General features: G+C 39.1%; 1 protein-coding gene across 1 annotated transcript in view; it reads left to right on the top strand.

The window, feature by feature from the left end:
• COPE (COPI coat complex subunit epsilon) overlaps positions 1-27,818 on the top strand; it is a 515,037-nt gene that overhangs the window by 77,848 nt on the left and 409,371 nt on the right. Inside the window, exons 5-6 of the mRNA XM_044053853.1 lie at positions 4,461-4,514; positions 27,604-27,685. Of these exons, the coding sequence (XP_043909788.1) occupies positions 4,461-4,514; positions 27,604-27,685 (136 nt within the window). The remainder of the gene's footprint in view (positions 1-4,460; positions 4,515-27,603; positions 27,686-27,818) is intronic.

Here is a 27,818-nt window from a genome sequence, read left to right as displayed (position 1 = left end):
CATTCGATCAACAGTCATTCACTGTATTGGGGTCGATGGATAGGTGTTCGAGTACTTGTGTTTCCGTGGAAGTGATTTAGACCAGTTTCTGTATCTGAAGCAATGATCATCCAAAGTATATAAAATGCTTCTAATAGCGATAAGTTTTATTTTACAGTGATATTTGTTTAAAGTTTAACTTCTCTTTACATGAGGGTGTCTATTTATAACAGAAATTTAACTCTGTATATTTACTAAATCAAAACCACATCTATTTCAAATGCTCAGTTTCATAAATTTCTATCAAAAATACAGCAATGTCAAATGCATAATATAATAATTGTCTAATAGCATTACTAAACAGTTTCGACAGTATGCATACATTATCAGAATAGACTTTACAAACTCCCATCACCACTCATTCTATTCAGACATCAGCATTTTTTAAAACCTGTCCCTGTTGTGGGGCCTTTGTCCCACCATTATGTTATGAAGACAAGTTACATTAATTATATAAAAATAGGTAGCACTAGTTATTTAATAATGTTTGCAAAGTATGAAATGTCAGGCTTCATTTCCTTCAGAATAAAGTGTACATTACATAATGGTAATGTTAGAAAAAAATAATGATACTGACGGCGTATATAAATTTTGTTTAAAAAAATAATGGTGGCAACATTTTTCATGTTATGCTAATAAAATCATCTAAAAGCCGCAGTGGTCCAGCGGTAGCGTTGTCGCCTCACATCAAGAGGTTCTCCCGTTCGATTCTCGGCTGGAGCGCCTTCTGTGTGGAGTCTGCATGTCTTCCCCGCAGTCGAGTGGCATTGGAAAAGACATGCATGAATACGTTTAAGGTTGGGCGTCGAGCTGGCACCTTGGCACAGTTAAAAAAAAAAAAAAAAAAAAAATCTACTGCCAATCATTAGCGGACCAGAGTTCTGCTGTGACGACCCCTGACCGGGAAAAGCCGAAAGAACAACATGCTAATAAAACCATCTGAAAATGATAAAAGGTGCAATTTGCAAATTTAATCTGCAAGCGTGTAAAGTGTGAGTAAAATCTCAGTGTCTTAGTTTATAATCAGAAATCATTATACAGTCAAATTATTTCATAATTTCAAAAATTTGACTTACAAGCAGACATACAAAATTAAGCTGTACATTACCTAATTGAAAACTATTGCCAAGTGCAAATTCCATTTTTCTGTATTACACTGATATAACTTTTCGCAAAATTTAAAATTTGATAAGTACATCGTGTATTATAACATATGATTTAACATTGTACATCACATTTCAAATATATTTAAGTATACATTTTTCTTTAAAAAAACACAACTATTAAAATTATTTAAAATCCATGTTTATGACACAGATAAAATATCTGTCCACTATTCAAAAAAAAGTAAATTTGTTTAGTGTATTGTGAGGGAGGATTGTAAGATTTTATTAAATGTCTTGTTTTCATTTAAGATGTAATGTCCATTTGTCTCATTGAAATGGATTTTGTATGCATTTCCTAACTGTTAATTGTATATCAGGTTGATGCAGACTACTATTGCAATGTGTTTGAAACATCCTTGGAAAATTCTGGTAATTTAAGGAACATGTAAACAAAGCAGTCCATCACCAGGCAAAAATAGAATAGACAGGATACTAGTGCAAGCTCAAAGGATGAAAAATATGCAATGGCCATATTGTTGGTTTATTGTAAAAAGCTACAGTGTCATGATTTCATCGTCTGTTGACAAAAATTGAACACTGAACATTCCTTTTTGTTGCTGTCACTATCCACCTCTGTCTTATTATATAAATATTTGTAAATATGTCATAAATAGTTTGATCCTAATACAGAGTAAAATGAAATATAATAATGATTTTAGTTGAATGGTACAATCTTGTCTTCTGTAACATATCTTTAAAAGAATGAAAACCTCTTGTATACAGTAAGTTGAGAATACATCTGAATCTTCAGAATGTTCTCACTTGTGTATGTGTAAAGTCTACCATCTAACAATGGGTGCATTCTTTACTTTGTCATATTCCACTTTTTATTACCCTTTTTAAGAACAGATGTATAAATGAGCAAAAGTTTTGTGAGTTATTGTGTCTTTCGGCTTTTCCCGTTTAGGGGTCGCCACAGCGGAACTCCGGTCCGCTAATGATTGGCAGTAGATTTTTACGTGCCGAGTTGCCAGCCCTGACGCACAACCTTCAATGAAGGTACTCTCATTCATGCATGTCTCCACACAGAAGACGCTTTAGCTGAGAATCGAACAGGACAACGTCTTACTGTGAGGCGACAATGCTACCGCAGCACCACCACCGCAGCAAATGTTTTGTGAGTAATGGTTGTTATTGTCGTAGATACAGATAGATGCAGTGACTATTTATTGATCTTATGTCAAAGGGACCTCCATCATGTCAGGAAATGTCTTTTTCTGAAAGTATATTTATTGTACAGCTTTCTTATCAGTTGTCAAAGAACAATGCAACTTATTTGAGTATTTCTATTTCAAGTGGTAGTGTGTCGTAAATGATTACCAAGTTCTATGGGAAACTCACTGCCATTCAAGAATATCTGCATTGCAATAGTCACCATCTATCAAATCTTTTGAGAGCATTACCATATGGTAAGTATTTATTAGGAAAACGAAGCCTGTAGTCCACTTGGTAACTGTTTGGATAGAAGCAAAGGATATTATATAAATGTTCTTGAGTAGGGCTTATAGCTGTGAGGATGTCATGATATCATACTTGTAGGCTATCTCTAAATATAGGAAGAATCTTTTTGGATCAGTATAACAAAGACGATGGATTCATGAAAACCTATTCAAGGAGTATGATACTACAAAATTAATATTCTTTTATAAATGAATATACACTAGGATTAACAAAAGATTCTCTCCATCCATGCTAATTAACCAGTGCAGGTTGGTAAATTAAGTTAAGAAGACTCTCTGATTCAGAGATGTGGTAAAGCCACACAGAGAAACCCTTCACTGACAACTCAGTGGGGATTAGACTCTCTAATGCAGAGATGTGGTAAAGCCACACAGAGAAACCCTTCACTGGCAACTCAGTGGGGATTGTCACCCGATGTGTTGCTGTAACTTGTGTTGGAAAGACTAGTAGGAGTTTTAAGGTTTAAATTACAGGAGCATATCAGGGATATTAAGAATCATAGGCTTTGGAAATTATGTTGCTGCAAAGTCTTTTGCTTCCCTCCAGAGCTGACCATCAGCAGCTACTCAACCTTTCTGTCCTCCCTGGATTTCAACCAAGTTCAGGGACACTCAAGATATTGAGACATCCTGGGGCAGTGTCATACTGCTGCTTAAAGAGTGTACCCCTCCCATTCCATTACTCCTCCCTCCTATGCATAAATGCATAGTATTCAAGGGATTGGCATTTAGTGGGCACTGTGACATGTAAACACTTCCACATGCTGTTCAGCCAGTACCCTGTTCCCTTGTAGGCAACACCCCACACTTCCATCCCAAGTCTCCACCAGTCACTAACCATGGTGTGCCCAAACATGCTCACCTTCCCTGCCTCCCAGGATGAACGAGGTATCATAAGCTACTAGAGCCCATACTCCACACACCCCCTGACAAATTAATATGCCACACAATTCCACCAGTGACTAAGCCATTAGTCAAACTCTGGTACACTGGTGGAGTTGTGTGGCATATTCATGAAGGGTTTCTCTGTGTGGCTTTACCACATCTCTGATTTGACATATGGCTATGCGAGGCTGGAAGGGGAGATGGATGAGAAATTACATCTGGTCTGTGTAGGGAGGAGGGAGAATGACAGTTTTGTCTAAGGGGTTATTGACCAATCAGCTTCTCAGTACAAGTGGAGCAGTCCAGTATAGTGAAAGGACAACTGCAAGATTTGATGGTCCTATAATGGTCCAAAAGGAGATGGCACCTTTGAAGGAAAAGGAGCTAATTAACTTCTGTAATGATCATTTGTTATTAATGAGAAACTGGTTGTGAGAAGTTGTTGCATCTCCCATTTCTCGAGTTCCAGCAACCATGGAATTTGACTGTATTATAAAGTGAATTGCATGGAATGTGCCCCAGTGTGTGAAGGCCCTTGAAAAATCTTGTTTTAATGCAGTTTTGTCTCCCCATGGAAAAAATGTATATTTTCCTGCTATTTATAACCATTTGTTTAGTGTGAAACATTTCTTGATATTTAACTGTGCAAGCATTCATCCTGCACCCTAAAAGGCATCAAAAATGTCAGTCCCTTTGACCTTACAACTTCTTTAGACTGACATTTTGTGAGTATGTAAAAAATGTAATTAGTAGGAAAATGCTGTGTAAGTGAGTAGATTCTTAAGAAATAATCCTGCATAGTTTTTTAAATACCATTGTTGTCCATCCTGCTGAAGCAGTAATAAATACTTGCATTACAGAAAGCAGATAGCTCTATTTGACTAAAATACATTTTGTTTTTCCATTGTAGTGCTGCTATGACTGTGCAAATACTACTCAAACTTGACAGACTTGATTTAGCTCGGTAAGTTCATTTTTACTTTATTTTAATCCTTTTTTGTTGCTTTTATAGAAACTATTCTGAAGTACTTATTTATTTTAAGTGTTGTACATACAGGAATGTGTACTTTAATAGGTATCAGTCTGTACAGGATTTTTTTTTTAAACAAAATTAAATACCATGTGTGTCCTGCTTTCTAGAACAAAATAGAACTTAAAGTGATCTTTTGACCTTCTGGGTGTGTGGGCAAATATGTCCACACATGAGTGAAGATGTAACGATATTGTTTTAAGTTTGCTGTAGCTAGCCTCTGCACAGTTTTCCATTTGCTACTTTTGCTGCATCCTTTTTACTATCTCTCTCTCAAGCATCTGTAAACCTTATTAGTTGAACACTACTCCTGCCTCTGACAAAACATTCTAGGACCATAAGTCTTTTTTCTACAAAACATTTCCGCAGTTGGGCATGAACAGCACCCATTTGCCTTTTTCACCCTTAATCCTCTTCTCTGTTTTTCATATTTGCCTTCCTCTCGGACTTGCCTTGTAACAACAGGGTCCAGATCAGATCCAAAGTCTAGCCTCAAGACCTTTTAGTAGTAATTTAGATAAGTTTGTCTTTAGCTTTGCCTGGATGACATCTGCATTTTGAAGTCCATTCAGCATTTGTATTTGTCCTCAGGTCCTCAGTGTGTCAAGAAAGAATGCCCTTGTTAGGCACCCAAGCTTCCTTTTAGTCTGTGCCAGTGGCTTTTTACATTGAAAATTGTGATTCAGTGTAGAAGTGGTATTATATGCAAATTCTTCCTCTAGTGTCCCACTTAAGGTCACGTCACTAAGGATGTATTTTTTTTTCTTTTTGGCAAGTTTCCCTTCTGAAGTGCATAAGATTGGACTTGTTTGTTTTTGCATTAAATCCCCGAGGTACTACTTTTCAGTGCACTCCACAGTGTGCCTCCTGGAGACTATCCTCCAGCCCCCACCATCCAAGAAAATCACATCAGTCTTTATATCATTAGAATAATACTGCTTGTGTCCTCTAAATCCTTTAAATTTTCAGACATGTGCCAGACAGGTTTGGTCCCAGCATTGAATTCCATTACTCTTCACTGATTTACTTTTTTTTTTTTTTTAAATCCTAAGAATTCCTTTGTAATAGCAATGGTCCACTTATAAACTGCTTATTTGTAATCCTCTACCATTTTATCCCCTTCCCCAATGCTTCTTATGCTTCACTGTAGCCCCAAATGCACAACATCTGCATTGTTTTTCTTGTCCACCTCCATGTTAATTCAGTCTTGGAATAGAATTTAGTCAAACTGGCATGACCTTTGTCTCATTTTATTAGGTTTCCATCTGCTTGTGCTTGACTGAGTTGAGTTCTTTTTTTTTCTCTGACTCCTGATTCATTACATGCGAGACTTTATGAAGTGTTCCACTGCAGACAGAAAGTAGTTTTATTGAGAACTTTTTTCCAGAAACTGTCATGGTTTTCTGAAAATTATTTATTTTTCAGTCCACCACACCCACTCTCCCAACCTGCAGACACTGAAAACTTGAACATCTAATTAGAATGCACTTTGCATACCTAAAAGAGTAACTCCTCCTACTTCCAGTCAGATTGTGGGATAGCACTATACGACTACTCAAAAGCACACATGTTAAGAAAAAAACATAGTGATAGTAATGTAAAATAAATATAAGCAGAAGAAGCCTGCTTTTTTCAGATTAAGATTTGACTACGACTGCCATTCTACATCCTGCTTTGTCACTCCTTTAATTTTTTTGTACTCTGATCCATATAAATATAGTTGGTTTAGAGTTTGATTTCCATTTTCTAGTAATTACCTTTTTGGCAGCCACCAGAATTAAACTTAATAGGGCCTTACTATGTCTAGGTAATTGGGATCCTGTATCCCAGCTCAAAAAAGTCATTTCCTTAGTCAACTCCTTTGATTGAACAGTATTCCTGACAGAATACTCTGTATGGAATTTTAAAAGTCTGCCAACTCATTACGCTCTGAGAACATGTGCTCCTAGGTCCTCTTTCTTCCCCATTGCACCTCCAATATTTGCTATCTACCTGAGGAAAAATTCTTTGGAGTCTGCTTGGGGTACAAAAGTATGCAAACCCTTCCAGGCAAAAATCCTAAATATGCCAGATTTTGCTCTGTATGTGGGAGCCATACATATGTCCTCCCATTGTTTCTTTGTGAATTGCATATCTAATCTCTCTCTTCCCGATCTTTTCTAACCTCTTATATTTGTTTCCTGATTCATGCAATAGTTTATATACCCTAGTAATTATCCTTTTTTTTAACAGCAGCTTCTGTTCTCTGGATTCATTTAAAAACTCCACCAGTGCAGATCTTTCATTTAGGATTCTCCTAGTCCTTTCTCTTTGTTTTTCCTATCCGGGATTGATATCAGAGTATAGACAATCACTAACCTGCAATCCCAACTGTCTTCCCATTCTAATACATTTTCCTGTCTAATTATTTGTTCCCAGTACCTTGGTTCCTTTGCCATCCTCCTCCAGTAATTTCCAGCTCCCTCTTGCCCCTTTGCCAGCCTCTTCCAGTAAATTGCCTATTCTCTGTACCCCTAATTGCAGTCATTCCTATCAGCAGAATCTTTTCTTCATTCCTGTGTTGGCTTAATTCTTTTTTTAATAATATTTATTGAATTATGACCTACGATATGGGCAGTCATACATTTATATAAATTAAAACCATATTGACATTCTCAATTACAAACCTTATACATTGCATATAATCTTCTGTATAGTCATTGTCAATCCAGCATTACATAGCTCACTCAATTCCTACTTCCCTCAAACTGCGTTCCTCCTTCAAAATATTACTGTGCATGTATTGTTCCCACAATTTTCTGCTTAGTTCTTAGTATACTTTCTGCTACTTTTAACAGCCATACAGAATATTGTATTCATATTCTTAAAGATCTGCCTCCAAAATCTCATTTCTGTATTTCTTGTATTACACCCCCCCCCCCGCTTCATTATCACCCATTTCCACTTTGAATTGTAGCTTTCTGCTTGTGTTGTGTGTGAGCCTTAACTGTATATCTGTAAAATACACCTTCAAATCAGGTGACTTTGATCCTCCCAAAATAACAAGGAAGTTTGTTATCTCACTTCTACTCCTGTAGAACGTGTGTGTGTAACTTTAAGAAGTATTTCCAGATGTAGGCATGTGCATATAAACAGCGAGCATGTGCAGGCAGCAGTGCCATTTTGAGTGAACAGCTAGAGTGTTAACATGTATGAGTGCAGTAGTCAGTCTGTTTAAAAGTTTATTTAAGTGCAAGTTGCAAAGCCTCATTCCTGATGTGTTTGTGTGCAATATTAAAACTGCTTGAACTGAACCCACAGCCGTTTGTCTGTTTTATCCTGACCAGACGAGCGACATGGTGTCAGAACCAGGACTGAGAGTGCAACTTCTTCAAGCCATGAGGTGCAGAGTTGACGGTGAAGGTTTATTGAGCATGTTGGGTGATAGTGCTCAAACGAACAAAAAGGGCCAGAAACCAGCTTCAGGTAACCAAAAACTTGCACAAATTATTTATTTTGCAAAAAAAAATTAAACTGGGCATTCATAAGGTACAAAACGCATTATTAATGAAACGAGAAGCACAAAATGCATTATTAATTAAACAAAGTGTTTGAAACCATGATATCTGATAAAACTATCAGAAGTACTAATATGGGGCTCAGAATTATCTTTGGCTGGCATAATGAGCATGCTTAAAGTAAAATGAGCACAAGAAAAGTATGAGCATGATAAGAGGCTACATGGACATAAGGAGTAGAGTAAAAGGGCAAAATAAGCTTAAAGAGCAAGGCAACTGCATGTTTTTTTGTTTTGTTTTTTTAGTAAAAGACTGTTTTGGGGCATAAACTACTATTTTTGCATTGACCAAAGCCATTTAAAGCATAATTAGAGTTATTCAAAGTGCATCAGAGTGTGTGCTTTATTACGGTGCAATTATTTCAGTTTTTGCCGTGTGCAAAATATAGTTATTTTGCAAAGTACTTTGAATTGGTAGTGACCGGCTCCTAGCCAAAAGTCAAGAACCTTCTGGAGCTTCTGTGCATTTTTAAGTGGTGGTACGCATCCTGAAGGTCTTCTGAGCACATCCAATCATCCTGTTCCAAAAAAGGAAGAACGGACTGAACCATTACCATCAAAAAAAGTTTCTTGTGCTGTGTACATTTATTCCTAAAGTGCTGCCATTTCAAAGTGTTTCTTGCACTGTACAGAGTTATTTCGTAAAGTACAGCCATTTTGAAAGGGTCTTGTACTGTGTACAGTTTATTTGCAAAGTACAGTCATTTCAAAAATTTGCAAAGTACAGTCATTTCAAAGTATTTCATACACTGATAAGGGGTGATTTTGCAAAGTACAGTGATTTTTAACTTGTTCTTGTGCTACGGAGACTTATTTGGCAAAGTGTGGTTGTTTCAAAGAGTTTGTTGTGCCAGTTGGCATAATTACAAGTTCTGGCATATATTTACGCGTGTATGTTTGTACATAATTTTAAGCACCTTCACTACTGTGTGTTGATATGGCAGTGGCATTTCGCAGACCCAATCCACTTGTGTTTGATCATAGTATTGCAAAGAATTGGAGAGTATTTGAGCAGGAATACAATATTTTCATACAACCAGCTTTTTCTGACAAAGATACATGTTCCAGGGCATTCATTTTGCTTAACTTGGCTGGGTCAGAGGCCATCGAAAGAGAAAGTTCATTTGTGTATGCACCAGCAGTGTATGCAGGAGAAGGTGAAAGCCACCATACTGGTGTACCGGCTGAATAAAGTGAGGACCCTGAGTGCTTGAAACATAAATTTAGAGAAATGTGCAACCCCCAGACAAATGTTATGTTAGAGATGCACTTACATTATACAAGAGACCAAAAGCCAGGTGAAACGTTTGATGCTTATATTACTGACTTGAGAAATAAGGTTAAAACTTGCAGATTTGGTGATTTTGAAAGAGGAGTTAATAAAGGACAGGCTGCAGCAAGAAAGATTTTGTTTTGTGACCGTGATTTAACATTGAGCAGAGCTATAGAGATTTGTCAAATCCATGAGCTCACAGAAAGGCACACAAATATGCTTACAAGTGACAACAGCATGATTTCAGCAGCCTCTAGAGCAAGCCTAGACAGCATGCAGCATGTGGTAAGCAGAAGCAGGCCTAAGCACATGGCAGCTGCAACCCCTGCTGGATTCCCAGGGAGGACACATAACTTTCTACCATGTTGCAAGACTAGCTCACCAAAACGGAAATACTTAGTGCAGTATAAGGGTGAATTAGCAAAACCCAAGTAAAGTCTTAATTTTAACTGTCGTAATTGTGGTGTCAGTCATGAGTCTAAAAGAGAGAAGTGCTTAGCATTTGGTCAGCAATGCCACAAGTGTAAAAAATGGAACCAGTTTCAAAAGTTTTGTAAATCAAGCAATCATGACGAAAGCTGCAACCCTACTTTCTATGTAGATGGTGTGTCAGTGGTCGGTGAAAAGGTTAATATAGTTGATTTGTTGGCAAAGAACCAAGTGTTTTGTACTGTCCTGATTAATGGTAAACCCACGGAGCTCAAAATAGACACTGGTTCAAAGTGTAATGTTATGTCAGCAGAAACGTTTGCTAGAGTGAGAGCTGGTGAGCAACTTAATTTGGCTAATTGTGCGAAGCTTGTTGCTTATGGAGGTGAAGAGGTTCAAACCAAAGGCTGAGTAGTGCTTTCATGCTATTCGACTGGGAACAGTTGCAGCTTGCAATTTTATGTAGTCTGAAGACCTCTGCAGTCATTATTAGGTCTCAGAGACAGTTTAAGAATGAAACTGCTTTCTTTTACCAAAGAAGTACATCATGTAAGCACATGTCCCTGTTCCAGCTTCAATTATGCTATTTTCTCAGAGTATGCTGATGTTTTTGATTGCAAGCTAGGCAAACGTCCAGTTGTGTACTCCATGAAAGTAGACCCAGAGGTCAGTCCAGTGGTCAGACCAGCAAGGAGAGTTCCAATAGCTATGCAGGACAAAGTTAAGGTCCAGTTAGACAAGATGATGCAGCAATGTGTGATTTGTACAGTCACAGAACCAACTGAGTTGGGTGTCTTTAATGGTAGCTGCTCATAAGTAAAGTTCAGATGAAATCAGAATATGCAGTGACCCAAGAGACTTGAAAAGGCTTTCTAATCATCCTATGCGTACAGTTGAGGAGGTTTCCGCCCTCATGCCAGATGCCAGTGTTTCTTCTGTCTTGGATGCAAAGAGTTAATTTTGGCAAGTAATGCTTGATTGCAGATCTTCTCTGACTACATTCAGCACACCATTTGGCAGATAGATTCCTCAGGATGCCTTTTGGAATAAATTCTGCCAGTGAAGTCTTTCACCGTGCAATGGAGCAAATTTTTTAGGGCTCTCCATGTGCTATAATAGTTAATGATTTACTGGTTGGAGGTAATGGTGAAGCAGAGCATGACAGAAACTTCAGGAAAGTTATAGACAGAGCACGTGAAGTGAACTTGGAGCTCAGTTCTCTGAAATGTAAATTCAGACTACCAGAAGTTGCTTATGTAGGTCATTTCTTTACCAGTATAGGCTTATGACCAGACCCGTCCAACAAGCAGCAATTCTTATGATGCCAGCCCCAGACAATGTGCAAGCCCTACAGTGTTTTCTTGGTATAATTAACTGTATGGGCAATCTTATTCATGACTTTAGTAAGTTATCAGCGCCTTTGAGAGAGGTGACATGCAAAAATGTTGCCTGGTCATGGTTGGCACAGCATCAGAGAGTATTTGATAACCTCAAAGAGCAAGTTGCCAGTCCGCCTACATTGAGATACTATGATGTCCACAACCCAGTAATTCTTTCCTGCAATGCTTCAAATTTCAGTCTTGGTGCAAGTTATTCTTCAAGAGGGGCAGACCTGGCCTTTGCATCTAGAACTCTTACCTAAACTGAGATGCAGTATGCTTAAATTGAGAAGGAACTTCTGGTAATTGTGTTCGCATGTTCAAAGTTCCATGATTATATTTATGGCCAAGGCTATCCAAGTCAAAACTGATCAACCTCTAGTCAGTATTTTAAAGATGCCCATGCATACTTCTCCAGCAAGACTACAAAGAATGATGCTCTGATTACAAAAGTAAAATTTCAAAATGGTCTATACAAAAAACAAACTTCCTTTTCTGGCCATTACCTTATCCAGATCGTCCCGAAATACCATGGAACAGCTTTATGCAGAGAGTTTTTACTTTAATGTCATACAAGTGTGTAATTTTTCTACCACGAGACTTTAGCAGAGAGATCATACAAAGACTGATCCAATTTTGTAGAAGCTCAACCACTTCATCAGTGTTGGATTGCCCTCAAAGCAGTCTTGTGTACCACCAGAAGTACAACCTTATTTTCCTTAACAAATGTTAATAAATAAATAAAAAAAATCCTTAACAAAAGATGCTGATAGAAGGTATCATTTTCAAAGGTCCTAAAGTTATTGTTCCTACTTACTTACAACATGAATACATTCAGATTTTGGATCGTGGCCACCCAGGTTCTGATTCTACCAGAAGAAGAGCAAGAGGACTAGTATTTTGGCCTTCTTTATCAAAGGACATTGATAAAGTGCTTTCTTCATGTTCAGTATGCAAAAGTACTAAACCGCATTTGCAAAAAGAGCCACTTTTGCTAAGCCTGGTTCCTGAACTACTTTTCTCAACAGTAGCCACTGACATATTTGAGTGGAACAATCAGCAGTACTTAGTGTTGGTTAACTCTTATTCGAACTGATTTGAGATCGATTTGCTACCTAACCTAATGTAAAGTGCTGTTATTACTAAGATGAAACGTCATTTCTCCGTCCATGGTAGTCCAAAGTTATTTGACAATGGTACCAGTATACCATTCATTTGTTTCAGAAATTTGCAAAAGAGTGGGGCTTTATCCATATTGCTAGTAATCCAGAATACCCACTATCAAATGGCCTTGCTTGAACGTGCATTACAGAGTGCAAAGTAATTATTTGGTCAAAGCTTTACAATACCGATATCTTCTTGAATTTACTTAATCTCAGAAATATACCCCATGACAACCTACTTGGCTCACCTGCTCAGCAACTTCTATCTAGGCAAACCAGAGCAACCTTGCCTATCAGTTCTAGTTTGTTGGTGCCTAATGCTAAAAACACCAGAGCAATCAAAGCCCAACTCTTTAAGAAGCGTTCCTTTCAGAAGTCCAGCTATGATAAAACGAGCAGATTTCTTCATTCGTTAAAAGAAGGAGGGACAGTCAGAATGCAAACGGCGAAAGGCTTTGATCAAATTGGTCAAATGAGAGGCATATGTTCCGAGCCGAGATCCTACTTAGTGGAGTCTGAGGGTGTAGAATACAGAAGAAACTGCAGGCATCTTTCTGTGTCAGAAATGATATCGCAGCATCGTACCTATGATCCAGACTCTAGATCTCAGAGCAACCCTGAGAGTGTTCATACTGAAGAACATGTCTCAGTATCTATTCCCATTCCTGATGTCTCAGTTGTCCCCAAAGTTGAACATTCCTTGAAGACGGTCCTCATTGGTAGATCCAATTCTAATTTTTATGTTACATGGTCATGTTGTATTTGTAGACCTAGAGTGAAATACACAGCAACCTGGACATGATTGTTTTATGTGTGTCTAATTTTGTATGATTGCATGTCAAAGAATTAGTTCTGTGCAATTGCATGTCAAAAGATCATTTGTGTAACTGCATGTCATTGAATACTGTCATTTGATATGTGATCTATTTCTCAAAGAGGGAGGATGTAGAACAGACCGTCTGTTAGTCACCTTAAGAAGCATTTCCAAATGCAGGCACGTGCATATAAATAGTGAGCATGTGCAGGCAGCAGTGCCATTTTGAGAGAACAGCCAGAGTGTTAACATGTATGCGTATAGTAGTCAGTCTGTTTATAAGTTTATTTAAGTTACTAAGCCTCATTCCTGATGTTTGTGTATAATAAAGCTGCTTGAGTTGAACCCACAACCGTTCATCTGCTTTATCCTGACTTGTCATGCGACACCTCCCAAATAAAATCCTTCAACTTTTATTAATTACTGTCCACATCATCTTCTTTGGTTGATTAAAAAAAATGCTTGGCCTGTATATAGAATTAAAGGGGCTAAAACACAAAATTGTAGATAATTCTGGGCCACCTTATCTAAAATAATATACCCTGCCTCAAATGTACTTAGAAAACCCCAACTCCCATTGTACACCTGAAGAAATAGCCAACACTTCCAGTGATTACTTTATCAATAAACTACTTCACAACCAAATTCAAAACAATTAAACCTCCTCTAATAACCTGAACACATCCCACTCCATCTCACTTACAAGTCCAGTAATACTCAATTCTTTTTGTTTTCAGACAGTGGCCATCACAACAATCAAGAAATACCTCAGGTTAAACCAAGTACACTAGCTCCAGGTAGAATTCCTGGTGATTTCCAAAAGATAGCTAGATCAATTTCCTTTCCAGTATCCATTCTCATAAATAGAGCTGTTCAGTATTCACATGTCCCAGGCGTATTAAAAAACTCACATTATTCCACTTCATAAGGGGATAACTACAGTTCTATATCCAGATTTAGACCCATTGCCATCCTCTTTCCACTTAATCTTTGAAAAATGCATTTATAATCAATAATTTGTTTACAAATGGACAACCTCCTTACACCCATACAACATGGTTCCAGATCAGGGCATAGCACCAGCACTATTAACCTAGCTAGACATAAAGGCCAACTGGTTTCTCCAAAGTTTCTGGATGTAGCCAAAGCTTTCAGAACCATTCCCCATAGCTTACTTTTAAAACCATTCTTTTTAACTTGGCCTCTCAAACAGCTCCTCCAACTGCTTCTCTAGCAACAATTTCAATAAACTCCGGTCTATTAAACAAATTAATTCTTACTCTTCCTCCCCTTTTTTGGCAATTTTACATTTATATAAATGAAAAAAATAAAAAATCATATCACTTTAGTAGCAGACAGTTTATTTACATCACAGACACCATTGAAACAACTGCAGTTGTAAACATTATAAATCACTTATAAACATTCTAGTCATCGTCAGTTAAGCATTTTGTAGCTCATTCAAATCATGCCCCTTAAACCTCGTTCCTGCTCTGCATATACTGTTCCCACAATTCCCATTGTTTTGTATGTAGTTTGCTCCTTCTCTTTTCTAAAGATCCCAATTCCAGTTGTTTTATCTCTGTTACTATATTCACTACTTCTAGTAAAGTTGGTCTAGACTTTGATTTCCATTTTCTAGTAATTGATTTTTTGGCAGCCACCATAATTGGACTCAGCAAGGCTTTACTATGTCTAGGCAGTTCCGATTCTGTAGCATAACTCAAAAAAAATCTCTCCAGTCAGTCCCATCTGCCCACCCAGCATGTCTGACAGAGCAGCCCGTAGGGATTCCCAAAAGTCTTGCCAGCTCATCATACCTCAAAAAAATATGTTCCCAGCTACCTCTTTCTTGCCCATCAAACCTCCAGCATTTGCTCGCTACCTGAGGAAAAATTCTTTGTAGTCTTCCTGGGGTATAAAAATATCAATGTAAACATTTCCAGGCAAAGATCCTAAATTTTGTAGACTCTTTTCGCATATTTGGGAGATATACATATATTCTCTCATTGTCTCTTTGTGAATTGCTTATCCAATATCTCTTCCCAATCCTTTCTAAGCTCCTCTGAGTCTCGTAATTATGCAGTATTTTATATGCTTTACTAATTATTCCTTTTTTAACGGCAGCTTCTGTTCTAGATTCTATTAAAAACTCTGCCAGTGCTGGTCTTTCATTTAGGAGGCCCCTATTTCTTTCCCTTTGCCTGTACTCTGATATCAATCCTTGATAGGGAAGGCAATCTCTAACCTGCAGTCCAAATAAATGTTGGCCTCCTCCCATTCTATTATCTTTCCCTTTTAGCTCCCAATACCTTGGTTCCTTTGCCAGTTTGCACCAATAAATTTCAGCCCCATCTTGCCTATTATTTGTATCCCTGACTGAAGTCAACCCTATCGGCAAAATCTCTTTTCTCCATTCTCGTGCTGGTTTGGTTCTTAGAATACTCCCTACTATTTTATGAATATAATACTGTCTGATTTCTCTTCTCTTTAAGGGTCTGCATCCAAAATCCCAATCTCTCATTATTTCTTGAGCTTCCTCCCTGCATCGTTGTCATCCCCTTCCACCTTGAATTATATATAGCTTTCTGCCTGTGCTATGTATAAGAGCCTTAACTGTGTTGCTCTAAAATTCCCCCCTCAAATTAGGTAATACTAGTCCACCTTGTTCTATTGGTAGAATCATCTTATTCCACTTGACCCTTGCTGTCTTCCCTTCCCAGATAAAATCCTCTCCTCCTCACTTCTTGTCAAACAGGTGATGTCCTTCCTTATCACTGTTGCAGTATTCTTTTCTAAAGGGATCCCCTGCCAAGGGTAGCCCATTGTCTGGCTAGTACACCAAAGCCTTAGGTTTTCAAGGATGTCTTACATCACGCGTATGCTCCCCACTCACAACATAGGGCATAAAGATGACGTATGAATGTACGTACTTCAGAACATCTTTGCTGACAATCTGAATGATTCTTCATTTGTGCTGGTTACCAAGCCATTTTCAGATACGTCCCCCATTGGGGTTTTCTTATCTTTTTTCCTTTGTTGCGAGTTTACATGTCATCCAGAAAGGTGAAATGTCAGTGTGGGAGACTTTTCCTATAAGGACCATCACAAGCAGTGTTTTGCTTTGGATGCTTCTCACGACCAAACTTTGTGCTCAGTTTGTCAAACATTTATCCCCAAGACCCTTCGTAAGTCCGTTCTTCCTTGCCTATCTACCTAGAAAAGCAACAAATTAAGTTGCTGGTGCAGGGTGCAGTGGCAGAATCGTCCCACCCTGAGGGTCAGACGTCTGCCAAGAAGAAACCAAAAAATTAGGCCAGTTTCGGTTATTGTACTGCTTCTCCTGGACGTATCTCTTAAGGCTGGTGAAAGCTCAGAGGATCGTCTGGTTGTTCCGTCGGCATCCTTTTCCATGACTGTTCAGATCCCAGTGTGGATCCGGCTTCTCGCACGACCTTGGATGCTCTGCAGACATGTGTTGTGGATATTTAGGGGGAACCTAATCTGATCGTATCAGAGGGACCAAGGGGTGCTCTACAAATTCTTGTTTGGGAGGAGATTCACACTACATTGATTGAATGTCGGTAAGGATTTGAACCTCCTAAGGTCTTTAGGGCTGACATCCCTTTGAAAAAGAAACCAAAAACAAAACACATTTCACCTGCTCCTAAGGATCCCCAGTGTGAATAGCAGGATTTTACACAGGGGGTTGTTTAATGCACTTTTTGGCCTTAAAGCCCACCCAGGGAGTTTCTGTTCTTTGCCCCCTCCCTTGGTCATCTACTCGAGGCTTAGGAAGCAGGACTCTTCTAATGAGGGATTGGACTTTGGGAAGAGTCCTTGGCTTACATCTTTCTGTTTCCTTCTCCTTTGAGCTGTGGTTCTGAGGAGGTGGATTCCATTAGTCCATCGAAATTAATTCTGGAGCAACTGGAGCTCTTGTGACAAGTTAAGTTGAATGCAACTGCGCCACCTGGACTCAATGAAATGATTTCTATTTCTTGTTTATTAGAATTAAAGTGCTGTCAAAAATAGTCTTAAATGTCATTAATTTGTATTCATATTTGTTGTTTTTATAAGATGTAGTTTATATTTTTCATGTTGATCAAGTGGTTTTGATTTTGTTTGTTAACTTATGACATGTGACCACGATCTCTGCCATTTCAACTTTAACAGTATGTGTATGTTTTCTGATTAAGTCCAAGGATCTGAAGTTTTCTTCATTTGATCTTCAACCTGTGGGTTCCCAGATCTGGCATGGATCCGACTCGGCCGCATATCCAGCATCTGATCCAAGCTCAAAGCTCCTCCCCTACCCCATAATTCCCCTGTCTCTTTCCTCCCTTCAGATCTCGTTTGCTATGCTGAAGTCCGCATCGCGATCCGTGCTGTGTGCTAAAAACTTTGGGTAAGCGACTTTCTTTTTTGCCTTGTAGCTCTAGCTTCAACTATACTTTTCCCTTTTTTGTTTTTCTACCTCCCCTTGCACTCTCTGCGTCGGTTATAACAAAAAAAAAAAACCCGGTCTTCTTTCCGGTCTGTCTCGTGTGTGTGTGTGTGTGTGTGTGTGTGTGTGTGTGTGTGTGTGTTCTCTGTGTTAGTGACTGTGTTAGGTCGTGTGGTTAGGAACATGTCTGAAACCCCCAAACCAGGCTTCCGAAAATGCACAGTGTGGCCACAAGCACTCCCCAGCTGATGGCCACACTCTGTGCGTTGAATGTCTCGAGGCAGCCCATTTGGACACCTCCTGTTCCATCTGTGCCGGGTTTAATCCATGGGCACTGATGGACAGGAGAAATAAGTTAATTTTGAGGGGCCTACTTCTCCCTCCTACTGCGGGGGCACAGGCCTCTACTGCCCCAGCCTCTGGGACACAAAATCCTGCCAAGAGGCCCAGGGATGGAGACAAGTCAGACAAGCCTGCCAAGTCTAAGGACAGAGCCAGGAAGCAATCCCCGGATCGCTCCACTTCGGTTGGCCCTCCGACTAAAGTAGGTAGGCTCCGAGGATGGAGTCTCCCAAGCTCCGTTCCCCTCAGTTCTCTCTGGAGCCAAAAGAGCTTCAGACCTGGTTGCCAACACAGGCTACCCCTCACCGCCTCCCTAGGCCAGTGTCGGTGGCCTCCTCTTCTTGCTCTACTCACAGCCTTTTCAAAGTGGGGATAGGATGATGTGGAAGTTTATCTGCTCCCAGATTCAGTTGGGAGTCCTGCCTGCCCCCTCTCCCTCCTGAACTGGGGGCATGCAGTCGGCATTCATCCATATTACACCTTCTACAATCTGACCACCGGTTTTGGACCCTTGGATCCAAGGACACTCTGAGAGGTCGGCTCCGATGTTACCTTGTACCTCGATGTTTGCTCAGACTACCTCGGATTTGTCTGGCTCTCAGAGCCATAGCCTTGCTGTCTGCTCTGAGCATTTTGGAGCAGAGCCTTCCCTTTGGGATCTCTGCACCTTGAGATTTGGCTCCAGCTCCTCCATCAGGTCAGAGGGTTATGGCTCCAACCATTGTGCCTTCTCAGGAGATCTGTTCCCCTATGGCTTCCGTTGTGATGGAGAGACCCTTCACAATCTCCTCTTCTGAGTCCGTCCTGGCTCTCTCTCTGTTTTTGGCACGGACCTGGGCATTCTGGCATCTGAGACAGCCTGTTGCCTTTTTGCCCTGGGGCACTCCCTCATGGGAGAAGCAAGACATTGGCGAGTCCTCCCAGAGACCCCCACTGAGGAGATCCCTGCAAACGTACATGAAAAAGGAGGCACTTGGATTCCCCTCTGGAGTCCATCATGGAAGACACCGATTTGGAGGAAGGGGAAGGTTCCCCCTGGTCACCCCCCTGAGGATGTCTCCTTTGGAGACCTCATGGAAATCTTACACCAACGTGGGGGGGTGGTCTGCCCAAAAATCTAACTCTGACAAATCGGTGCTCCTGGTGGCATTTAGCGCAGGACCCTCTACTTTCCTGGGTGTCCCGTCCCAAAGATCCTTTGGTGGATCTTATATCTCAGGCATGGAAGGAACCTGACATTGTGGAGCCCATTCCCAAACACCCTGACAAGGTTTTGAGTCCCTCTTCAGATAGCACCCATTGGACTAAAGAATCCCAGGTTGATGCCGTGGTGGTGGCGACTGCTGCCCCTGAAAAGATCGATCGATCAGGAGAGCTCCACCCCTCTAACCAAGAGTCCAGGACGATGGACCGTTTTGGGAAGCGGGTGTACACTTCAACGACTATTTCTGTGTGGGCGTTGAATTATGTGGCACAAGTGATTAGGCTGCAGCGAGACCTTGTCAAGGAGATCACTGAGTCTACCCCTGAATCCATGTCAGCGGAGGACAAGAAAGTGTTCTCCTCTCGAATGGCCACCCTGACTTCTGTCGCCAACCCCTCTATACATCTCATTTCCCATGCTACAGAGGGAGCCACTAGAGCTGCCGGTACAGGCATTGCCATCAGGCGCCATGTCTGGCTCTGGCTGTGTGCCTTCTATGAATCCTTCAAGTTGTTTTTTACAAATGCCCAGTATGACGGTTCCTCCCTTTTTGGAAAGTTGGTATGTGACACCTTAGTCCAGAGCGTGAAGGATCGGAAGACTCTGCCATCAGGATCCATTTTTTTGGACCCTCAACGAGCCTTCTCTAGGAATCGGTGGGGGGCCAAGAAGATGTGGTTCTGAAAAACTCAGAACTACTCCCAGGACACTCGGGACTCTCCTTCCCCCAGGGGCAGAGGGTGATTTGATAGATGCCGCCCTAGAGGCAGAGGGGGTCCAAGGAATCAAGGGTCTCATGAGCCTTTCTTGGAGAGACCCGCGCAGCAACCCTGAAGGGTTGCCTGGCTGCTAGGCTCTGGAGGCAGTCGGGGGTTGCCTGTTGCTACACCTAACAGCATGGTAGTCCATCACGGAAGATCGTTGGGTGTTGAAAATTATATCCAGAGGCTATTCAATCCCTTTCTCACATCACCCCATCCACCCAGACACCTCCCAGACATTCCACCCACGCAAAGGGATGATGCAGCACTGGAGATTGCAAGGCTGCTAGAAAAGTGAGTCCTTCAACCCGTCCCCCCAGACTTGTCAGGGTTTGGCATTTATTCCAGGTTCTTTTTGGTGCCAAAGTTGACAGGGGTTTAAGACCCATTCTGGATCTTTCCACCTTGAACCTGTCTGTGGCCGAGATAAAATTCCAGATGGTTACCCTTCTAACTTTCCTGCCCTTCCTGCAGGAGAATGATTGGATGCTTTTGATCAACCTCCAGGATGCGTGCTACCATATCAAAATCAACAGGTGCTCTCTGAGGTTCCTTCATTTCTGGGTGGGGGCCAGTCATCATTAGTTCGGAGTGCTCCCCTTTGGTCTCACCACAGCCCCCCTGGGTGTTCACCAAAGTGATGGCATTGGTAGCTCACCTGAGACTCCAGGGCATACAGGTCTTCCCCTACCTGGGCGATTGTCTCCTCGCCACCCCTTCCAGGCATCCGCTCAATCAAGCAGCAAGGGATTTCCTTCTTCTCTTAGCCCAGCGGTTGGGCATTACCTTCAATTTCAACAAGTCATCTGGCCCCAGTTCAAATGTTAGATTTCATTGAGGCTCGATTGGACATAGTTCAAACAAAAGTCTTTCTTACCTTGAACAGGATTCATTCTCTGAAGCTAGACATCATTTGCATTCTCCAAAGTCCATCACTGATAGCGGAAATGGTATTAAGGGCATTGGGATCCATGGCGGCCACCATCAGTCTCTTGCCCATGGTATGCTTTCACATGCGGATTCTTCAATGGACCCTTGTGATCCAGTGGTCCATGTTAGATCTCCCTTTGTCTCATCTTGTTCGATTCTCTCTGGTGTGCAGGGACTGTCATCTGTGGTATATTCGTTCCCCGGATCTGGTCTGAGGTCGCTTCTTTCTTCTGCCTTCCACCTCGACCACAGTGACTACATTAATTTCACATTACAAGTTGGAATGGGGCATCCTTTGCTCCGCCTTGCTCCTTAACATCCTTCCATGGGGGCCTCCCAGGTGTTAGTAGTAGCTGGGGACTCTGTCCCACAGGTTGAAAATCAAATGAAGACAACTTCAGATAAAGAAGTTATGTACTCACCATAACTTTCCATCAGAGTTGTTCATTTGTTTTCAACCATCCCTCCCTCCTTGCCCACGCTTTGCATAGACTGTGTGGTGGTTTAATGAGTAGAGGATGTGGTCACCTCTTACATGCCTTTTACTCTCTCCCTTTTGCTTATACAGATGTCTAGTTTGAGATAGTGTTGGGTCGGGTGAGGATGTTAGTTGGGCAGCAAACTCTATCTGAAGGGAGGAAGGAAACAGGGGCATTATAGGTAGGGGAGGAGCTCTGAGCTCTCATCAGATGCTGGATCTGCGGCATTATGATGAGTATATAACTTCTTTTTTTTGTGGACAAAAGCACTAAAAACTGCAGCTATCCGATTCATTAAGCTATCATTTGATTTATCCTAGTAGCGGCTTACTGAACAGTTTTCTTGTTTTAGTTTGGTTTATTTTACATTTGCTTCAGTTCAGCAACCTACTCATAAAATCCCAGCTTACTCTGTTGAATGCTTTCTCTGTATCCTTTGGATCATCATTGTTATTTTAATGGTGTCAAATGTTTGCATCCCCTCCACAAAATCATATCGGTCCCTGTCCATCAATTTTGGCCTCACCTTTGCCATTCATTGTAATTATAGACATAAACACTTTATAGTCATGGTTTAAACTTTAAGTGGGCCTGTATGAAGCTGGATTAGATGGGTCTTTGTAATATTTAGGTATTACAGCCACCACAGGTTTTTCCAGGATGTTGGTGCCTCCTCACCTTTTAAAACACTGTTAAACAAAACCTTCCAAATATTTACTTTTTATCCTCCTAGTTTCCAAACTTCCACCAGAATACCATCTATTCCTGAAGATTAGTTATACATCACCATTTTAATCTCATTTCCTACTATATTTACTGTTAGTTGGGGGCCTCCTCTACCTCTAATTTGGCTTATTTAAGTCTTCCATAAATATTTTCAGGTGTTTATTCTTGATTTTCCCACTTCTGTGACTTATACAAATTTTCATAACATTTCCAAAATATCTCTAATACCTCTTAAAGATCTCTGGTTATTTTTCTTGTGATTGGCTTCCTAAGTTTGGCAACAACCCTTTCTACTTTCTGTCACCTAAGTCTTTGTGCCTAAAGTTTTTGTGCTCTGGCGTTACTATCAAGAACAGTTGCTTAACAACTATCTTTCTAAATTCATGTATATTATCCAGATACTCCATTATTTTCTCTTTAGCCCTCTGCAATTGCACCTTCTTGTTCTGTAGGATTCCCCTAATTTTGTAATACTTTTGCCCCATGTCAGCTCCTCTAAATAATTCTTATTTCTTTTTAACCAGATGTCTCTCTCTCTCTATTTCTACTGTATTTTTAAACTCCGTTCATTGTTTCCTGCTCACTATCTAATTTCATTAGTGCTTTCTATCTTCCCTAATAAGTCCTGGATAATTTTCAATACCCATTAGTTAAATTTCTCTCTTTTTAACAGTTAGATGAGGAAACACCAATGTCTCATCATTACTTCATTACCCTGCGCTTTATCTGGGTAATTATTATTGCATTATCTGAAAGTTATTGGATAAGTATCAGTTTTCAATTAAATGCACTTGTACTTGTGAAAGAAAACTTTTGTCTAGTCTATCCCAGTTATTGTACCTTGGTGAGTAACATGTAAATTTTGTCATAGTTCCTACTGCTGAACTTGCATCTTTCGTACCAAATATTTTCAAAGATTTCTTCAAAAATCTATCCTCTTTTGTTATATTTTTCCCTCTTAGGCCCCTAGGTGTATCCTCATTGTTCCGTATCAATATCCAGTCCTCACCTGTAAGTAATATTCCCTGCTGAAATCTGATTATTTCTCCCATTTTTTTTAAATCCATAAGAACAGTTTTAAGTGGATTATAAATACATGTTAGCAGCCCCTTACTACCACAAATCTGCCATTATATATTTTTTTCTTTCTGCCATTACTGGCACGCCTCTTCCAATTAATATAAGCATTTATCCTTTCCTTTGTACCTGATATTCTTTAGAATATTCATCCTGAAATACTTTATCAAATTCACCTGCTCAGTTCTTTTCAAATGCCATCTCCTCTAGGGTTGCTATTTGCACTCCACACTTAATATAATTAAGTATTCTTTCCTTTTAGTGTACATCTGCGAGGCCATTCACATTCCAAGATAATATGGAAAGTGTAGCCATTATGCTAAAATGTCATTGTTTCCTCCTGTTGTATGTGGTAGCTTTTTTAAATGTCTATGTCCAGCTTTTGGGATACTTGCACCCATTAATGTTTGGCAGATTAATCCTTCATACATATATATGTGTGTGTGTGTGTGTGTGTGTGTGTGTGTGCGTATATATATATATATATATATATATATATATATATATATATATTTTTTTTTTTTTTTTTTTTCTTATCAACATTGGAACCTTCATCACATTTTACAAAACTTTTGTTTTAATACCCCCCCCAAAAAAACACAGATCAAAACACCCTCGTAACTTAACTTAATACAAGCAGACATAATGATGTAGATCTTCAAATAATAAAATTTAACTCTCCTAACAGGAATATTTTTGCTAAATAGACAGCTGCTAACATAGGCTCTGATTAACCTGAAATTGAGGTTATCCATGCTGAAACAGGTGTTATTGCCTGTGCTTCTTCTACTTAGACTAATTAGAGTTTGTTCTTTTTTGTTTTAATCTTTTTTACCCCGATGTAAAAACAGCTTGCATGCTTTCCGGTGTTCTGTCTTTTATTGCTCTAGAGTAAGACTGTCTCTATGGAAATGTAAGAAGAAAAAATATCTAGTCCTCTACTTATTGCCTGAAAGACAAACTGAAACATTTATTGCTAAAGACAATTTTTCATTATATTCTGTATTGTCATATTTACTTGTTTCCACTTAAAGTTTGTAACTAGATTAAGCCAATGGTTTTAATCCAGACATTCACCTGTGCAAAAGTAAGAGAAAATGTGTCTGCTCTAGATATATTATCTGCATACTTGTATTCCATCTCCCCAACTCAACAACCCAAGATTACAGCCTGTTAACTTAAGCTTGCTTTTGTTTAGCTTTTCTTCTCTTTTTGCACTGCAGTGCCTACATTTTTAATACCAAAAAAAGAGAGAGAGAGAGAAGAGGAAGAAGAAAAAAATGTTTGTTTACTTTAGTAAATTTATCACCTACAAGAACCAACTAAAACTATTTAGTACAGAATATGCAATTTATGTTGTGAAAAGTTTCATAGAAATACTGTTAAAAACAAAAATTGTTTTACTTAGTTACCCTTTTCCTTCTTCTCTCTCCCCTCGAGTCCTTACAGACATAAATAACACGAAGGTAAGGCAAATGCATTTTAGTTCCCCACAAGTTTAACAGTTAGTAAAACTCCACTCTTTCCACTTATTGTTTTACAGCCATATTTTACAAATATGATTGATGCTGCTTTGCAGTCTCACATTTATTTACTAATTTCCATGTTGGTGGTCTTCCTGTTCATCTCTGTCTACCAACTCCAGATTCTGGTTTATTCCAATGTATTCCCAATTCTTCTGGTTAAATCCTGTGCTTTTCTCTGTCTCTGAAGTGTTTTCCTTTGGAATAGTGTAAAAGGTTTCACTGGCAAAGTCTTGTCTATGTGCTTTATTATCTGAAAAATGAGAAGCAGAGTCTCCTCCTGCTTGCTGACTCACTTTTTGTTGGACAGACTTTTGCATTTCCTCCTTGACCTGTTCTGCATCAAAAAAAAAGACTGACCTCCAAAAAAAAAATATTCTAAAGACAGCTGGATAGAGCAGCTTGAAACTCACACTTGTCTCTCGACATTTCCTGATTACTAGAATAAATTTGTTTCTCTTCTACCTGGTGTACAGTGAATAATCATTTTCCACAAATACAGTCTCCAATTTTTAATACTTTGCCCTTTTACTGCAGTTTTGTTAGGATCAACAGTTTCTGTTGCTATCTTTGCATGTTTACTAATAAAGCTCTTGGCTGCTTTCTCATTGCCAGATTTGAAGCATACATAAGGTGTTCCCTTTCAATTAACAGTTTCTGCTGTGAAGTACCAGTCCAGTTGCTTATTTGTGCCTTCATAAAATTTATACCGTATGTTCCTTCTAATTTCGATGGTACGTCAGAACATCTCAGTTTTCCTTATGTGTTCTGTCCTGTAATTCTTCCATTTTTTTTTTTAAATAATTGAAAATGCACTGTATATTTTTTAATGTATATGAAATGTAATTTCTCTACTCTTAAGTGTTTAATGTTTTTTTTTTCTTTTGTAAAAGGGCATGGTCTCGTGCATTGGATTTATGTCCTACATACCTACTAGAAATGTATTTTTCTGTGATTGGAAAACTTACTGTTCTGTAGTGGAAGAAGTGGAGTTGTTTTTTAACAGTGCTGTGAGGATACAGATTTTACTTTGGCTTTTTTTTTATTGCATCACTTTTTTGTTCCACTGTTTGCCTTTTTTTTTTTTAAACAACAAACACATTTATTAAATTATCACATATGACATAGGCAATCATACATTTATGTAAATGAAAATAAATTGGTTACACTTCAAAACATCTAAAACTCATAAAATCTAAATTCAAAACATGGAGACCACAGCATCTAAAACCCGTAACATCGAAAATGTATAATATGGAATAGTGCATCATGAAACATGTAAATGTTATAGTTTGATCTGTTATTCTTGTGGTATCAGTATGAGATGATGTACTGTTTATTTATATAGTGTAGGAGTTTATATAGTGTTTATTTTGCCACTCTGTATATGGTTTTTAGGCTATACGGGTAAGTGATGGACAATATATGTACATTCTTTATGGTGATCGCGATACAGTGAGGTTAGGAAATTAACTTTTTCCCCACTGTAGTGCAATCTCAGAGTTGGTATATTTAATTTACGGGGGGTGTAGGGGCCAGAGCCCCCCACATGGAGGGTGCGGGGGGGTGCTTATCCCACTGCAAAAACGTAGTACAAAGTGTGCTTGTTAGTTTGGTGGTGTTATAGGTGGAGGGTATGTTATTTTTATGTGATTTGTAGTGTTCAATATTGTGATGCAAAGTTTAGATGCTATGAAATTTGATGTTTATGGGTTTTAGATGTTGTGGTCTCAATGTTTTGAATTTAGATGTTATGAGTTTTAGATGTTTTGAAGTGTAACCAACAAATCATATTGACATAATTTTAGTTGCAGACATTGTACATCACTTATTCAGTCAAACATTACATAGCTCATTCAAATCCTGCCTTTTTTAATCATTGTACCTCCTCTGCACATGCATTGTTTCCATAATTCCTTTTTTTTTTCTATGTAAATTCCTGCTACCCTTTTCTAAAGATCCCAATTCAGTTGTTTTATCTCAGTTTTTATATTCACTGCTTCTAGTACAGTTTGTTTAGACTATGGATACATAAACACTTCCAAGCAAAGATCCAAAATTTTCTAGACTTTGTTGCATATTTGGGAGACTTTGTGAATTGCTTATCCAATCTGTCTTCCCAATCCTTTCTAACCTCCTCTAATTGATTATTTTAGTTATTATGTGATATTTTGTATGCTCTACTAATTATTCCTTTTTTACAGCAGCTTCTGTTCTATATTCTACTTAAAAAAAAAAAAAAAAAAAAAAAAAAAAAGTGTTCCCCTCCCAGATAAAATCCTTCAGCTCTTTATTAATTGCTCTGCACAGCTTCTCATCTGGTTGATTAAAATATGCCTGACCTGTGTATAAGACTAAAAGGACTAAAACTATTTTAACTGCTTGTATCTTCCTATCCATATCCATATAACAGAGCTTCCAGTTTCTCAGTTTTTGTGTTATCTTTTGTTTAGTATCTTCTCACATATCCTTAGCTGCCACACTCAAATCCTTTTTAACCTATACTCCTAAGTACTTTTATCATATCCCCATAAATATGGAGAATGCTGTATCAGATTTTACTCTGGCTTATAGACAAAGCAGCCAATACTAGCAGGCAGTTAATATGTAGCAGTGAGACTAAATTGAACTCTAATATACTAAGATTGTGTAATTACTTTGTAAACTATTTTAGTAATCTTTGCACAAAATCTGAACATGTGATGTTTTATCAGTTACTTACCTGTGACTTAACTGTTCTCTGTAGGCTGATATTTGTGTGTTCTACTGAACTAAACAAAGTTAAGACTTTTTATCTTGTGCAACCACTTCCAGTGTGGAACAAGAAAATGTATACAATAAAACTGTAGGATGTATTCTCACCATGCTGTTGTATCTGTGTTCATAACATTATGTCCTGGCTTACTTTTAAATATTGCAGAAAGGAATTGAAGAAAATGGTAGAACAAGATGAAGATGCAACACTGACACAGTTGGCAACAGCATGGGTTAACTTGGCTGTTGTAAGTATATAGCGTTTGACATGGACTTTACTGTGTTCTGTCCTATTTTCCTATTTGTTGTTTTCAGTTTTTAGTTGTAAAAGTAACTTGCTTCTTTAGTTAGTCAGTTTTCTCCTCTTTTGAGTAGCAGTTT

This window comes from Protopterus annectens, chromosome 13.part0 (genome assembly GCF_019279795.1).
Source record: "Protopterus annectens isolate FY-2018-M chromosome 13.part0, PAN1.0, whole genome shotgun sequence".
Taxonomy (NCBI): Eukaryota; Metazoa; Chordata; order Ceratodontiformes; family Protopteridae; genus Protopterus; species Protopterus annectens.
This window is presented reverse-complemented; position numbering and strand designations above follow the sequence as displayed.